At 39.9% G+C, this 17,182-nt stretch overlaps 2 protein-coding genes across 3 annotated transcripts in view; both read right to left on the minus strand.

Moving 5' to 3' along the window:
* The window catches only part of dusp10 (dual specificity phosphatase 10), a 6,413-nt gene extending 1,105 nt beyond the window's left edge, over positions 1-5,308 (minus strand). The window contains exons 1-3 of one of the 2 annotated variants that reach the window (XM_026999806.2): positions 5,034-5,308; positions 3,322-4,172; positions 245-424 (exon numbers count right to left, since the gene is read on the minus strand). In XM_026999806.2, coding sequence (XP_026855607.2) covers positions 245-424; positions 3,322-4,120 — 979 coding nt within the window. In that variant the 5' untranslated portion in view covers positions 4,121-4,172; positions 5,034-5,308. Of the gene's footprint in view, positions 1-55; positions 425-3,321; positions 4,173-5,033 lie in introns of both variants that reach the window. The other variant, XM_026999799.2, reaches the window with a different exon arrangement.
* Positions 5,309-6,635: 1,327 nt separating this feature from the next.
* Positions 6,636-16,437, minus strand: taf1a (TATA box binding protein (TBP)-associated factor, RNA polymerase I, A). The gene is made up of 10 exons (XM_026999877.2): positions 16,033-16,437; positions 15,734-15,897; positions 15,286-15,399; positions 13,272-13,470; positions 11,993-12,120; positions 11,747-11,905; positions 11,567-11,633; positions 10,700-10,823; positions 9,250-9,404; positions 6,636-8,879 (listed from the first exon to the last, which is right to left on the minus strand). Exons 1-10 carry the CDS (start codon positions 16,154-16,156, stop codon positions 8,776-8,778), a joined length of 1,338 nt encoding a protein of 445 aa, XP_026855678.2. The 5' UTR covers positions 16,157-16,437; the 3' UTR covers positions 6,636-8,775.
* Between the last annotated feature and the right edge of the window lie 745 nt (positions 16,438-17,182).

Raw genomic sequence — 17,182 nt, forward strand, 5'->3', positions numbered from 1 at the left:
TAAGGCCAGTGTGTTTAAAAAGAATGCAGCTCAAATCTGAGTGCAGGAGCCATACCGATAAACTCAAAGGCCTCTTCGAAGTACTGACGAAGGTTCTGCTTGTTGCTGTCAGTAGCGGGTAAGCGCTTATAGCTGAAGAGGCCAAGATCATAGTGGTAAAGTGGGAGGTGAGTGGTGACATTGAGGATGTATCCGATGTTCATCCTCTGCATTTGGTCTAGGTCCTGTGCGTCACGCTCATTACCCAGGTACAGGAAGGGCAGGACGGTTGTCAGCTCTGCATTCTCAATGTCAGGGGTGGACGGCAGGGAATGAGGTAGCGCCCCTGCAAGACTGACAGCAGCACCAGCATCCTGGCCATCCTGAAGGTGGAGTGAGTGCTCACACAGTTCCTCATGGCCCTGTTTGAAACTGCTGAGACCTCCTGGAACACACACAGGTAAGGAATGGGAGACATAGTATGTCTGTTTCAATCACAAAATCATAAACCCATTCAGCTTTACCTATTCACTTGAAAAATTAAAACATTGGATCACATCCTGGTGGTCATTTCTCAACTGGGTTTAGACCACAAGCAGTCTCTCAAATGTGTCGTTTGTTTAAGTCATGAAAATGACAAAACTTGCTATTCCCAAAAGAATTCGCATCGGTTTCAATTTCAGTTTGAGTAGCATTCTACATACACCAATGTGCACATGGTAAATATTGTTTCACTTCTGCTTGTTTATTACTTTCAAGATGATTAACCTAAATATGAAAGCCTATTCATGGTTCATTAGGCGGCAGGGAAGTATATAAAAATCATTATTGTTAGATAATAACAGGTTTAGTCAGCAGAATAGTTTACTCAGAAATACTGAAATGACCAATAAATGGTGTTGTGACTCGAGGGTGCAAGATACAATCAGTTAACATTCAGTGAAATAAACATAAGGAACCTACTACCTATTAGAATTCTGCCATTCACACAAACCTCCTGCCAACAGACCCGCTGAAATGGCACACCATGCATTGTTCCCTCTATAAACTATGCCGGGTGAGATCACTGTATGGCCTTATAGCCTCTCCATAACAACAGTGCAGGTGGGGGATCTCCAATCAACCACAACAAAAGCTCCATGGAAGGCTCGTGTACAGTTGAAACCCTCAGCACCCTATCATGGAGACAGGCTGGATGCTATTCCAGTTTTCAGAAACTTAAAAAATGAGTATTTATTTTTTCTTTTTTGATTGTTTATATTTTAATGTTAATTTGAGAGTTTTGTTAAGAAATCAAATGTATTAAGAAATTAAGAACATAGGTTTGTCAATAAAGCCTTTTTAATTATATATTTGGAAGATGAAATAAATAATCAAATGGTGAGAACTTTATGCTTATTTATGAATCATACATAAAGTGTCATCATATTTTCTTTAATACCATTAAGGAAATGAGACAGTATGATTAGAGAATGTTCTTAAACCATCTGTGGGTGCACGTGTCATTACCACCAACTGTCATATTGAAGGAATCACCTCCAACTGTTTCTCAATTTCAGTGATCCAACATGCTGTTCCTCAAAAATTAGCCTCTCAACAAGGGCATCAAGAGCTCATTTTGACAGTTGCCATCTTACCTCATACACATGAATTACATGTCATTACATACAGCAGTTATGACTTTTACAGCTCTCTGCCTCTTTCTAACCAGGATTGCATTACAAGCTAAAATGTAAAGATAAATGGATTTTACCCCAATCAAGTGCTGATATAGTAAGTTGTTAAAATGAGCCCTTTGTTCTTTAAAAGGCAATAAAATGGCATTTAAACTACATTTTGAGGATAAAGGAGCGTTTAAAATTCAACTCCTTCCTCAACATGTTTTGATCGATAGAGGATTATTGTCAGACTGCAAATTACTGCCACTCTGGTTAAGATGAGAAATATCAACACGTGGGCTGCTCCATTGTGACATTCTCCTTTGATTAGATTCAATACATTACTTACACAAAAGCAAAGAAACCTAGACAGTCTATTTAATTTTATAATATGTTGAAGGTTTCATCTTGGTGCGCCGAACCAATACACCTCTTAACGCATTAAATTTAGAAGGGAGTGTTAACTGATATTTAGAACAAGAGGCCAAAAATCGGTAAGAAGAGAGCACAACAACAGAACAGAAGGCCACCGAAAAACACGGAACATATGACGGCCCTGAGAGTGGTCTCGCAGCGTGTGTCTCAGCAGTCTAACATACGCGCCCACCTTCCTACTCAGCGCTCGCCACCACGGCCAAACGTGAGGGGGGAAAAAAAACAAACATGACAGAGTAGGCGAGGAGCCTGACCGAAGAACACAGCTTGCTGTTTACAAACAGCTGCAGCGGACAAATATGCACGTCCAAGGCCGTCGCGGCACATGTCGTGGACGCGCGTCACCAGGAAGGCCAGCTGAGCAAGATCAGCTCTGGGTCCTGGCAGTCCACATTTTCCTTACTAGGCACGGATAACGAAACACCTAAAAGCTTTACACACACACACACACACACACACACACACACACACACACACACACACACACACACCCCAAGTGTCTCGGCAAACTTGGGCTGCAGATGCTCAGTCTGTCTATATAAGCCTTAAAAGCACAATCTGTTTACTTAAAATGTGCCAAATCAGCCTGCTAATAAATGTTGAGCCACAAGGGCCAACTGAACACACAAAATTTACTCAATTATAAGGCACCTAAATCTGGATGAGTCTAAAGAGAACATTCACTGCAGTGAATAAGATGGCCCGCACACAGACCATAAAGACAAAAGTCCAAGATCTTGTCAATGACTGGCTGTCAGTATCTTAGTAAATTAAAGATAAATTTACCAGTACTATTTTTAATCCTTACATGCTCATGTTGCAAGATTGTTAGCACAACAGCATAATTTCAAAAGCAGAGAAACAGACCTAATTACTAAAGGAATAAAATATTAACACAGACTTTAACCTATAGTATATTATATATATTTTATTAATCTAGTCTTGAAGGTTGTGATAAACACCTTTAAGCAATCAGTGCTTTACTAAGTAGCATCCATAGTGAAAGTGATGGATTGTCACCTTTTATAACTTATACAGTTCAAGCTGTCAGGAGGTCTATGTATCTGCTTTTGTGAGGACCCATCCAACTTTTTCCATTCATTCATAAACTACAGTCTGAACTGAGAGGGCAACTCTGGCTAAGCAGAAAAAAAGTGCTTAACTGCCAACTTGCCAAACTGCTCCTGCTCAGCCCCAAACCCAACCTGCACCCCACCTCCAGGATCGGCAGAGTCTGAAAGCAGCCCACCTCGGAGAACGATGGGGTCTTTCCCCTCCCGCTGCAGAGACTCAAGAACCACATGTAGGGGTTGGGAGGGTGATAGCCGGCCAGGGTCCACCGTGCCCTCGTCGTAAACGACGATCTCTTTGGAGAAAATCCCCTTGAAGGACTCTTTGCTCTGGCGGCAAGAGATGAGATCCAGCACAGTGATCTTGCCCTGCTGGAGGCGCCGACGGCTGATCTTATCCGAGCAGTTGATGTGCACAGCGCCCGTGATGTGGCTCTTGTTGTAGTCCAAAAAGGGCCTGCAGTCGATGATAACGGGCACGGGCCCCACCGGGTGGCCCATGGGACAGTGTGTCATCTTCTGAGCCAACTCGTTTGGAAGGATGACCCGCACGCCGGAGCGGGGGAGCCCCACAGTGAGACTGGGCGCACTGTGGGTCTCGCTTGGGCTCGCCGTCGGCAGGGGGATGCTGCCATGGCCACCAAAGCCGACTCCGGAGTTCAAGTTGGGGCTACTTGTGCTAACCTGGCTCAGGGTCGGGGCCTGGGTTTGGTTGTCCTTCTCGTAAGTGGTCACTGTGCAACAGCTGGCACTGCTGCACCCACACGTCAGGGAGCGTGTGGAGCCACTGGACGAGGGCATATACGTTAGGTTGTTCGCCTGGATCTTCACCACAGTGGTGCTGCTGATCACCGATTTGCTGACAGTGCCCACTGTGGCCTCCAGGTAGCTGGTGTCCAGGTGGAGGTGTAGTTCCTGAGGTCGGATAGGCCTTGACAGCGCCACCACAATTCTGTCGTCAAGGGGAGATGGAGGCATGGGGAGACCACAGAGGAGGGCTGGCAGACCACAGAGAACTCAGGTGTTCAGTCTGGGGAGGAGGGGCAAAAAGGTAAGTAGTATTGGTTATAAGTTGAGAAGTACACTCATTTACGTAGGGTGGGAAAACAGTTACTGAGGTCTGAATTCATAACGTAAACTATCCCCGCTCTGCACACGTCAATAGCCTATAAAAACGAACTGTAAAATATGCATCATCGGACACTGCAGTTAGGTCTACATCTACACTTCTCTGAGGGGTGTTAAGCTAACGTGTACCGGTTACTGATACTGACGCTACATGCGATCGTCTATTATATATATATATATATGTGTGTGTGTGTGTGTGACATATACAATGCTTGTCTAGTTCTTTGCGCATTCATGAACTACTGAGGGTGAGCTGCGGACCCGCGTTGAAAACCAACACAGCCCTGTTCGAAACGCGGCATGTGGACGTGCTGAGAATATGATATAGAGATACGTCCTGCATCCGACCCCAGACTACCTAATTTATGGTTCCTAGTGAAGAAATTAGATATTTACTCAGCCGTTTTTGCATACATCACACACGTCAATTCACAAACGTCAGCGTTCATTAAAAAAAAAAAAAAAAAAAAGTTGCATGGGACAAGAAGCAAAATAAGTGTGTATAATTTTCCATATTATTACAAAATGGTAGCGTTTCTTCGTAAAGAATTGCTACAGAAGATATTAAGCTGACTATTATAAAAACAGCACATACCTCTATTTCAAAACAAGCAAGAGTCGAAGATTCGAGGGGTGGGACTATTAACCTGAGAGGCGCTTGAATGCTCACTGTGGCTGCTGTTTCGCACGGCGATCCAATAGCGAAACAACTTTCTCGCCCCGCTGTCCTGACGTTAATACGGAATACAAACACAAAACTTACCTTTGGCGTATTGATGTGAGATAAAGTCTCCTGGCCGATATTTCAAGACGTTTCTTCGAGTTTTCAGTTGACGACTGCTTCCATTCAGCCAGCACCGGCGCCATAGGTCTGCAACATTTTCACTTTCCGCCTCGCTCTGAGGAGTATAATATGAGTTACAAGAGAGGCTAACCAGCCCGCTGAAGTAGCACTTCAGAGTGACAAGGGAGTAAGCCAATAGATTTCGTCAGTGATGTAAGCCTCACAGCCGGCTGTCCCAACATCAAAACCAACGCAGAAAGGGGAGGAGGTTCAGCGAGTGTAAAGTCAGCTTTCGGTGAACAATGCGTAAGGGTCCCGTGTGTTGAAGCGAAGGGTGATGTCATTGACAACCAATCAAAAAGCTTTGTGGTCAAACCAGGAAAAAGAAGCGCAAACGCGAACAAACTGGATGGTGTCGTACCAGACAGATAAGACCTTCCAATTCAACCTCAGCAGGACAAAAATGGGCTCGGTCCAGCAGCCCGTAGGATGCCTATGAGCCTAGAGGAGCACAAATCTGTGCTCAGATCAGCAGTAAACATGACCAACAAGAGAGCATTAGAGAGAACCGTTCAGAACCCCCTGATTTTAATATAGATGAGAACGTCACTGAATGATCTGAATAGAGGAAGGGTGCAAATATTTGTAGACTGCCGTGTATATACAAAAAGTTTTAATATGTGCGATACATGTAACGAAGCAATAGCCCTGATCTCAAAATATTTCCAGAAGTAAAAATATACACAAAGCAACACCTCACAGTAAACCATATTATTTTGTTATACTGTAAATAAGGAGTTATCCTTAAGCAGTGTATCCTTGCCCTGAAATACCCAGTTTAATTATTGGTTCTATACCTGATGCATTAAATAAGATTTGTTGGCTCGCAAAAACTGCACACAAATCTAAGGACTGAGACGGGTGACAAGGGTATTAGCGCACAGATTCCAGAGCACAGTTTATATGAAATCTTTGACTAAATGGATGTCACGAAATGTTCTGTTGAATTGAATCCTGTTGAATTGAATTTCTATTTGAGACTGAAACTAGATGTTAGATGTCGGGGGGGGTTGGGAGAGAGAGAGAGAGAGAGAGAGAGAGAGAGAGAGAGAGAGAGAGAAATTAAACTGTTTTAAAGAATATAGCACTTTTGGAAAAGTTTAAATTTTGGTGTTCAGTCTAAAAGATTCTGTAATTTTGGTGTTCAGTGTTATTTCAAAATCAAGAAATATGTGTTTGAATGTGTGGAAAATGTGACATTGTGTGGTGTGATATTTACAACCCACAGTACACAGGAAGTGAAAAAACCACTTCCTCTTCCTCATTACAGGGTGCACTTCATGGAGCTTTGCTTTTCACAGAACATCACCCTGATAAGCTGATAGGAGTAAGTTCTTTAGCCTTTTTAAAACTGTTCTCAAAGAATTAGTAGAACAAAAAGATTCCAGCAAGATATTTCTGACTGATATGTATTATCCTGATTTGTTTTTTTCTTCCCTTCAACTACCTGGTCCATGACTTATCACTTTTGGAAGAACATAATGCAAAGGGGATGCATTGACCCAGATCTTATTTCTGATTTGAACCACATTTATCTCAATAAAAAAGATACATATCTATAAGATGCTTAAAATTAACTAACTGTATGAGAAATCAAGAGAAGAAAATTGGATTCATAATCTTGTCAAAATATAGACAAAGGCACTGCAAGACAAATATAAAAACAACAGAGACCTGGTTGCCAAAAATAAATTAAATAAATTCCAGTACACATTTCCAAAAGACATGTTTCTCTCCATCTAGCTAAAGATGTATTTTTCCATTTCTCCAGATGAGGATTATCAGAGGTCTACAGAACTGACAGCATGATGATATTTTAGGGCAACAGCAAACAGCACTTTTCTGTCTAGGGAAGGGAACAATTTCTGAAATTATTTTGTACTGTTTCAACATTTCAGGCTAACAAAAGTACAAGGAGTTCATCTTCTGAGAGCCATCCAAAACTAGCCTGTCACATGCCAAACCAAACAAGTTGTATTCTTCTTGTTCATTACACATTAAGTTTGGAAGTCACAGTATCAATTTCTGAACATTGGTTTAGCATTAAATTTCAAAAATTTATGCCAATGCCTCGGTTATATATGCTTTCCAGCAGAGTGACAAAGTATCTAAAGGTGTTCTGCTACTCTGTTATAGACATTGTCTTCTAACAATGTATGTAAAGGCATCACATTGATTGTCCTGCATCAGTTCTACATTCTCTTTAAAATCCTTCCTGCACTGGCACTTTCTAAAATGCATAGCCAGCCACAGCATTATCCTTTCATCCCACTCTTTGATTACAAGATGTTTAAGATCTATGGAGAAACAGAAGCATACATCAGCCATAGGTAGCAATGACCACCCTGGGGATAGATGGCATATAACAAGACTGTATTGTGTACATCAGTGTCTAGAAAACAAACATATACCAAACATTTAAGGTTATACAAAATAATAAACACCTCCTCAAAAATGTTTTGTACTGATGTGTAACCATTATGCATATTCCCTGTTTGAATTATAAATTTAAAAAACAGCACAGAGAGAAGCTTGAAACAAAGTATCTTAAGGTGATCTTCCATTCTGGTATAGACACTAATACTACATAGGCAAATGCATCACAGCTCAGGGAGGGGGCTGACCTTGTAGTCTGGGCAGTATGAATTTAATATAAACAGGCCTTGTTCTTTAACAATGATGAATAAACAAAGAGTAAATTATATATGATTCCATTTAGTTACATAAATTGTATAATTAAGCATGAATTATAAATCTATTCAAATGTAATGGCTATAGATCTTTAGAAGTTGAAGTAAGATTACCCATTCTTAATTACATAAACTAAATAACAATGAATGTTTAATACATTCAATTCAAAGTGCTTATAATTAGACTAATAGTGATGAATACCTACTATTAGGGTTAGGTGTGATTAATAAAATCTTACAACCCACATGAATACATTCAGTACTGTTAAGTCATCTTTAATATTATAGTTTTCATAAGACCCACAGATGACTGCCTCACCACCAGCCTTTTTAACCTTTGTGAGATAGACTGCATTATGAAAATAAGCTCCATTATTTCTGTAACTAGAGAATATACTGTTGCATTTTAATGTACAGGTTCATGTATGGAGGCTTAGGCCCAGGAGAAATGACAGCATTGCAACTCCTTGGGGGCACAGCAGACAGACATTTTTCCAAACCGCTCAAGACTATGATTCAGTTACTTTGTTCTCTTGTAGTGAAGTCATTGTCTTATTTTGGCTCAGCTGTTCCTTGATCAATGAGATGTCACAACATGATAGGCTGATGGCACTTTCACAATTACCAAGTGATTAGTAGTAAAGTTAATAATGGAGACTAGAGAAGCAAAGGTTAGATTTTACATATAACTTATTAATAAACTGAAACTTTTACCCCCACCCCCCAGAGTGAACATTAGCAATACTTAGAATATAGAATAAAAATACATTATACACATGTGCAACACATAACAGCAATAAATGAACTGAATACGGATCACGAAATAACATCTTCAAACGGGCTTTTTTTGAACAAGGCAAAATAGTGTAACTTTTGTCAAACATTTTTCTACTAATAAGCAAAGGGACCATAACATGTTAGGCACTGGCACAACCCAGTGGTCAAATCCAGGAGCACAACCAATTGCACATTCATAAGTCAAGACGATCACTTCTGTCTGTACTTGTCTTCCTTTTTCTCTTCTGAGTGCTGCGGGCCATTGAAACGTCCAAATACACTTTAGAGTAGCCTGTGTCTGAGATAGGAAGGGTTCCTTAGTTAGTTAAAAGGGTGATTTAACAAGTTAGAACTGATTTAAAAATAGCTAACTGAGCAGCTCTGAGCAGTTTAGATCTTTTAATATAGTTAATAATGTTTGCAGATAATTATATTAAATAATTATTCATTTTATTTTTGACATATGTAACACCTGAAAGTGCATGAATCAAAATGGTAGGAATATTTCAGACAAATATGATGCCATGGGAAACAATGCATTAACGGTAGTAAGGATATGAGCAATAATCAGTGGCCTCTATTGTCTGGAATGTCAGAATGTTTGGGTGACGTAAATTCATTTAGGAAGGTATTTCATCTTTCCTTGCAAGAGTAATGCTCATACTTACTGTATATACCAAGGAGAGTGATTACTTTGATTTTGACCTTCACCAGTTCTGCATTTTCTTTAAAATCCTTCCTGCAATGGCACGTTCTATAATGCATAGCCAGCCACAGCGTTTTCCTTTCTTCCCACTCTTTGTCTATTAGATGCTTAAGACCTCTGGAGAAACAGAAGCATACATCAGTCATAAGCATATAACAATTCTGTAATGTGTATGTCAGACAAATGTGCACCAAAAATTTATGAAGTGTATACAAAACACCTGATTAAAAAAAATTATATTTTGCACTTATTTAAAAGAAAAATAAAGTTGTTTTTCCAACCATTCTTCTTCACATAATTAAACCATTATACTGACAAGTTAATCATTCCTGACCTCAATACTCATATGATGTGTTAGGTTGGGTGGTATGAGCAGTCCCCCCTCTAAAGTTGAAAGCACACCTATGCCACTGCCCAGAGCTCTGGATGTTTCAGAGATTATGTAGTAAACCTGTTTTACACATGGCTGCTTCCAAGTGAGGAACCTGCTCTATTAAGTCAGAGATGAGGAGGCCAGCCACTGCAACACTAATATGAGGAGGCCAGTCACTGTCACACTCAACACTGTGGCTGTAGCCCAGCAAGTCTGCTGTCAATAAAAAGAACCAATCTCCTCGTTGGTAAAGGAGTAACCATGAAAAAACTTGGCCTATCATATTCCAAGTTTGGTGTCATGAAATCTTTGTTTCTCCTTTTATGAAGATATGTGCCTGTATAGAAGCTGGAGCAACCTGAAAAAAAAAACTGAACTTTTTTTGTGTTATTAGTGCAAAAGAGCTCAGGGTATTTTGTCCCATTCTTTTCAGAGTCATGTATTTGAAACAGTATTTCAGATACTATTTTCGAGTATATAGGTCTCTCCCCATTGGAAGCCTGGTCTTGTATGACTTGAAATAACTGAGGCATAGCCAAGATGGATGCTAAGTGGACAAACTAGCCTATGAGAATTTTTATGGAGTATAAACTAGTTAATTTGAGGACTACAAAAGCAATTTGATTCTTCATCTCATATAAGATGCACTTTTTAAAAATAATGACTTTCATAAATATTATTTGCTACTTTTTGGTAGTTAAAATAAAACTGCTCATTTACAGCCAATCTACGTATTCCCTATATGTTTATGGTTAGTCTGTCATTTAAACCTCTGTAGTGTCCAGATCCAAATCAGTGGAGTAAAGCTATTTAGTCTTCTCTTGAAGCTCGCCTGATAGAGCAAGTGGAGCAAGACACTAATAAGACCATCACGTTATCTATGCCCTGTATGTACATGAGTTAACATACATGCGAGGCATTTACAGACACATTCATTTGTTACAATTTTGCACAGCAGTACACGTCAAAATCAGAATGCAAACGTTAAGGATTAAAGCCTTTTAAAACCTTTTCAGCTTGTTTACCATTTTACCCTTACTTGCTTTTCAGCAACTTCAAAATGTTCATCAGGCAATTCCATGCATTTACGTTTGTCTTCCAGCTGGTATAGTCGAGGAGATTCATAGCAACACCAAGAGCCTCCTGTAGATCCTCCTGCACATCTGCCAAGGAGCAGAATAGAGGCTTAGAATTCATCCAGCCTGGAACCAAAGCCACTCCATAAAGGACAGGTTCAATATCTTTAACCAAATACTTTTTCAATCTTGTTGTTCTCCATTATTTATACTCGTGCACAACCTCATCAATATCTTAACTGTTGAGGACCACCACTCCTTCACAGTGTCTCAATGGGCATAAAATCAGTATGATCATGCAAGCCTTTAAAAAGCTACAAAGCTACAATAAACAATGGAAATTCACAGTATTGTTGTCATTTGTTGTACTGATAAAGAGGTTACTTTTTGTCAGGGTTTACTGACTTTAGTAAGAAAGTTTACAAATGGTTTGAATGCATTTCAGCAATTACTGCAGCTCCAAAAATCTAATGTAATACCAAAAATACTGTCCTATAAAATGTGTTCTGAATACAAGACAGGATTATACCTGGAGTTTCCCCATTTTCAAAAATATTTATCTGGTAATTTCTTAGTACTAAGGCTACAGGCACAGTTTTGCTATGTATAATTATAAATAATGGAAAACAACAATTTTACTAAGATCTAGGTTGAAAATAGCAAACTTATTTAATAACTGCTACTAGAACAGCAAATGGAGAACACACTGACTGTCACATGGTTTTAATTACATAAGGCAAGTTATTAAAGTGAATTTAAGGTTAAATTATTATTGATGTATTAATTCTTAAATTCTATTTCAAAGTGTAAAATGGTTATTTTAGATTTACCTGAGTTTAACAGCAAAGAGCAATATTCCAGAATGAGCTCATGACTGGGTACTAACGAGCACAAGACCTGAAAACAATTATTTGAGCCAAATATACATATCAAACACTTCTATTAGATACTTTGATTTAAAGTTTCAGAAACTATAATAGAAATCAATGGGTTAATCAAATTTGTTATACCTTTAGAGTTCTGATAAGTTTGATGTTGGGTGCATTGTGTCTCTTTAGAAACTGGTACAGGTAGACATGAGCATTTGGGTTTGCTGGATAATCCTTATTATAAGCATAGTTCTGTAGAACATTCAAAGCCTCTTCTTGATCATTGTAGAATTCCAGCATCTGTCCATTGCATAAGGTAGAAGATTTATTTCACATACAGTAACATGAGCTTTGAGAACAATCAAATCCAGCAAAATTTACACTCACATCGATGTAACTCAGAATGAAAGGGTCCCAAACTCCAGGCTGACTGATGATTTGCTGCAAGGTCACTGAGGCTTGCCTGAAGTAGGTGTGCATCTCTCGGTTACCTACATCAGCCTCTGCTTCAACAGCTATAGGACATGCCATAATATTTGTTGGTATGAAGTCTCAGCACTTGCACCCACAAAGGTCTCTTTTAATTAGTGAATCTGATCATTTCAATCAAACATTCATCATTAACAGGTGCATAAAATCAAGTATACAACCATGCAATCTCCACAGACATTGACAGCTGGATGGGTCAAACTGTTACAGGATGCCTTTCCAAGTTTCCAAAATTTCTGCCCTGCTAAACAGCTAATGTTGTTATTGTGAAGTGGAAACAACAGAGCAACAATAGCTAATTTGTATAGCAGTAGGTAGCAAGTTCACAAGACGAGCCATGCTGAGGGCTGAAATGCATGCTGCACAGAAACCATCTGTCCTGGCTTGCAGCGCTCACTACCAGATTCCAAATTGCCTCTGGAAACAGTGCCAGCACGAATACTGTACACCAGGAGCTTCATCGGTTGAACTGCCATGGCCAAACAGCTGTACACAAGCCTAATGCCAAGCATCAGCTGGAGTGGTGAGAAGGGATTGGCATATGCCAGGAGAACGCTACCTGCCCAAACACACAGCACCCGCTGTAACATTTCAGGGTGAGATAATGGTCAGGAGTTTTTGTTTTAGTTCGGTTTAAGGGGAATCTTAATTTTACAGTATACTTTGGCACTCTGTGAACTTTATGGCAATGGTTTGGGTGGGCCCTTTCCTGTTTCAGAAAAGCACCCATGAACAAATAAGCTTTAAAAAAAGAAATGGTTTGTTGAATCTGGTGTGAAAAAACTTGGATGGCTTCCACCAAGCCATGATTTAATCCCCATCAAACACTTTTGGGATGAACTGGAACCCCAGGTGCAACAGGAACCTAGGCCTTATTGCCCAACAACATTGCCTGACATCACAAATGTTCTTGTGGCTGAATGGAATGAAAATGCTTCAGCTATTACTGCTCAGTTTTGGAATAGGATATTCCAAAGCAAGCATGGACATGGTGTCCACTTACTTTTGGCAATGTAATGTATGCTGTACAAAAGTAACCCCAGAGTGCTTCAAAGCTCTGCTGACAGATCTAGTGGAAACATAATCCGGCCATGCTGAATGCTGCCTTTGGTTCTTGTTTAATCAGTGGTTGAGAGGGTGTCAGCAAAAAAGGAAGGGCTCAGTAACATCATCTCACCTACTTTAGCCACAGATGACCTCTTCATACACCAGATGAAGTAATCCAGAAAGCCACAGTATGCATGGATGAGCTTCAGCAAGAGAGACTGTGTTGCAGATTGCTTGCCATACCTCCAGCTCGCTGCGACTGATAGCTGTTGCTTGGATTCGTGAAAGTGTCCGTTCAAAAGCAGATGAAAAGAATGCTCCAAACAGATCTAAGAATACAGGAATATAAGGATTTTAATGATTTTTGCACGGGAAAAAAAGGGTACTTTGAAATAAACAAAAAATAACTATTCCTGACATCATGGGTTTAATAGTTTAGATGTATTCAAGACATGTTTTTAGAAATTCAGAGTACAAATACACCTTTATAACATTTTTATTTTGAATAATTGGATTTATTTAGACTATCCACTGGAAATATCACAGCAATTAATTTATTGTACTTTTATTTGATTTAAAGATAAATGTAACTTTAGTTTAAGGATGCATTGAATGAAGTGGAAGAATGCAGACTTGGTGGCTGAGGTGAGAGAATGTGGGTGGCAGGTTTAAATAAGGCCAAAACAGTTAGGTGCTAGGTCTCCTACATCCTTGCTTGTGGTAGTTGGTAAGTAAGAGTAGTTGTTAAGGAATTATCTGAAGTAGCTGAAAGGGTAGTTAGTGGCTGTGAATGAGGAGATCACAGGTTAGTTGGGGAAATGCATTATAAAGATGGCTGAGGTGTTTGGTGTCTCAAGTACATGGACGAATAGGCAGGTGAGTGGATTGTTGTGTCATGTCATTGTCGTGTCCAGAATGGTTGCTTGAGATGGAACTGGTGGCCCTCAGCATGCATTAACAGTGCCAACATGGCTGGGTAGGGCCTTAGTCACCAGGGAGGCCAGTATGGATCTGCTACTTGGGAAATGTTTAGTGGTATAGCAGGTAAAATCCATATGGAACTGGCAGCACTGACTATGCATAAACAGTGCCAGTGGGGCAGGGTATAGCCTGAATCAGGTAGGCCAGTGTGGAATTTATGGGTTAGGATGTGATCTGCTGCACAAGGGCAGCACACTGGGTAAATATAGGGAGATTAATTCAGGATATGCTGGCGGTGTTGTGTGTAGAGCCAAAATGGAGCTGGTGGCACTGGGAGTGGGTATGGCCTTAGTCATCAGGGAGGCGAATCAGGTTTTATATCTAGAGGGTTTGTAACTAGGTTAAAAATGAGCTTGGAGAGAGGTGGGTCTGGGACACCTGACCTCACTGCTGAAGCTTCTCAAGTTGTTGTGCACTTTATTCAGCGAAACACGAAGGGAGGTGCCTACCCTCTTTCTTTCTCCAACTCCTCATGTCATGTTGTTACTGAGCCTCAGCCCATATCAGCTGCCACAGCTCCTCCCGCCACCCCGATGCCCCCTGCTATAGCCCAAAACACCTCTAATCTATTCTCATGCAAGATGGATTTCGGACACATGCACACCGTCTAAACGAAACTAAGACTTCAAGAAAACTGGAAAAAACATTAATTGCTCATTTCTTTATTTTTCCTCTCACTACTTATGTTCTTTATTGTTACTATATTATTCTAGTGACCATTGTCAGCCAAAGGAGGATTCCTTCCCCCCCCCCCCTCCTTTGAGTCTTGATTCCTCTCAAGGTGTCTTCCTCATGCTATACTGGGTTTTGCTTTCCCACTGTCGCCCTTAGCTTGCTCAGTGGGGGCTTGGACATGGACATGTGTAAAGTTGCTTTGAAACAATGGCTGTTGCAAAAAGCTCTATATAAATCAATTTGCCTTCCAATCCTGTGAAGAGCTCATTAAGTTGCAAGGTTATGGTTTCTTTTATGAAGTAGGAGGCATGGGCCTTATGTGAACTTCTTATGGTCTGACATGTTATCCTGTGTGTATTTACAATACAAATGAAACATAAGAATCCACTTGATAAGTGATTTGGATAGTTCTTCCACCACTAACTTTTTCTAATTGTCAGACTGAAAAAGAAATAAGGTATTCCATTACTAAAAACTTGTGATCATACCTTAGCATAATTTTTCACCCCAGAGTTTTTCATCCGCTCATACAAAGCATTGAAGTCTTCCAGTTTGGAGTTTGGATGATGGTAAAGGATCTCAGTACCTAGTCTCCAGATAATCTGAAAAATGAGATAATTAAGAAATGTCTCACACTAAATTTGTAACCATAAATACAAAATCAAACTGATAATGTACTCTGGACCTGAGTGTCACAGTTATGGTGGACAATTGGTGTCCTCAGGGTATGATGAGGTGTAAGGGCAGTTCAGTGGATTAGTGCTCTAATAGAAGGTTACTGGCATGGCATAAAAACATGATACACCAAAAGGCAAGGACAGAGATTACATTTGCCAATCTCCTACCTCACCAGTGACAGTATATTAGTGCTAAAACGCAAGAATATTAACATTTGCCAGGATTTGGCATATGTAATTGGAAGGAACTACCATTTACCTCACTGACTATTAACTGCTTTTGGGTCGTAGAATCTTCCAGTGATTGAGAGTATGCCGCCAAATATTGCGCAGCCTCTTGCCAGCGATGGTGGAGCATAGCATCTCTCATGGCCTTCAGACACAGTCTCACTGATTTATGAAACCCGCTTTCTCTACACCTTCCTAAAGGGAAGAAAGATTTTAAGTGACTGCCAAATGCATAGAATAAAAGTTTTGTGAAGAGTACACTTAAATACTAACAACTGCACAGATATGCTTAACAAGTTCAAATAGCACTTCAGATAGCTAGCTAGCTACCTTTAATGGAAGACACGTGCAGCAAACCGGGAGGTTTAAGTGTCTTCTGAATTCTTTCATCCTCTGAAGACTCACTCTCCGCTTGCGCCTGGGGAATATTTAACTCCGCTTCGATATCATCCATCCCTTACTGTTTCAGGAGGTTTTAAATAAATGTTAGTTTCCTGCACTTGTTAGTTACCGCTAAAGAGCGCAACGTTATCAAACAAATCTGGGCCGGTTCTATTCTTAAAATTATTTCACAAAAATACCAGTATTATTTAGCGTAGCTTTATGATTCAAACAATCTACGCGCAACTAAAACGTGATCTCAGTCTTTAGCTAAAGTTTAAATAAGTATGTTCACAGGAGTAGTGAGCTACTGCATAAACCACACAGCAAGGTAAAAACAACGCTGTAATAGGGCGCCACGAGCTTCTTCTTCTCTAATCGACAAATATCGTCTCTCATATCCAGTGTGTTTACTGCCACCTACCGCATTAAGTGCTCATTGCGTTCTATGTAAGAAGTTATATTTCGCGCAGTACAATGGAAGACATAAATTTTTGGGAAGAGATCATTTATGTAAAATCTACTTAAAATATGTTGACTTTTTCTCAGTTACAAGCAATATAGACAGCATATATGGCTAATATTTGCTATTTACATCTGCTAGAACACATTCCCCCCAAAACCCAATAATCATAATAGTTATAATCACTACGGGTTGAATGCATGAAGTTTATCTGGAACAAATATAAATGAAACAAGATTATATCATAATTGATGTTTACAGCTTCGAACAATTGGAAAGAATATAGTATTAAATGATACATAATACACACGAGGGAGTTTTATTGTATGTATTTGGCAAATATATGTTTTGCACTTGCTGGATTTATGCTGTGTCCTTTTGCCTTTCTTGTGTCCACACACCACAGCTTTTCCTTTTGCTGCTACCACTTACAACCTCAAAATACTTAATACAAAACTACTTAGTTTATTAACCTCTCTCTCTCTCTCTCTCTCTCTCTCTCCTCCTACAATTCTCACACTTTTATTACAATCTGGTATTGTGGACACGCACACCACATATGTGCTACATGTAGGGGAGTGGCCCAAGACCTATGAATCTCTGGTTGAAAAAGAAATTGCAGAGTAAACACTGAAA

This window comes from Electrophorus electricus, chromosome 8 (assembly GCF_013358815.1).
Source record: "Electrophorus electricus isolate fEleEle1 chromosome 8, fEleEle1.pri, whole genome shotgun sequence".
NCBI classification, from domain to species: domain Eukaryota; kingdom Metazoa; phylum Chordata; class Actinopteri; order Gymnotiformes; family Gymnotidae; genus Electrophorus; species Electrophorus electricus.

Bases quoted from the DNA above. Each gene is read 5' to 3' on its own strand.
- taf1a (XM_026999877.2), bottom strand. From the start codon at position 16,156: ATGGATGATATCGAAGCGGAGTTAAATATTCCCCAGGCGCAAGCGGAG. The intron at 10,824-11,566 runs GTAAATCTAAAA...GCTCCTTGGCAG, and splicing joins CTCTTTGCTGTTAAACTCAG to ATGTGCAGGAGGATCTACAG. The intron at 9,405-10,699 runs GTAAGGGTAAAA...CTGTTTCTCCAG, and splicing joins TTGAAGTTGCTGAAAAGCAA to AGGTCTTAAGCATCTAATAG.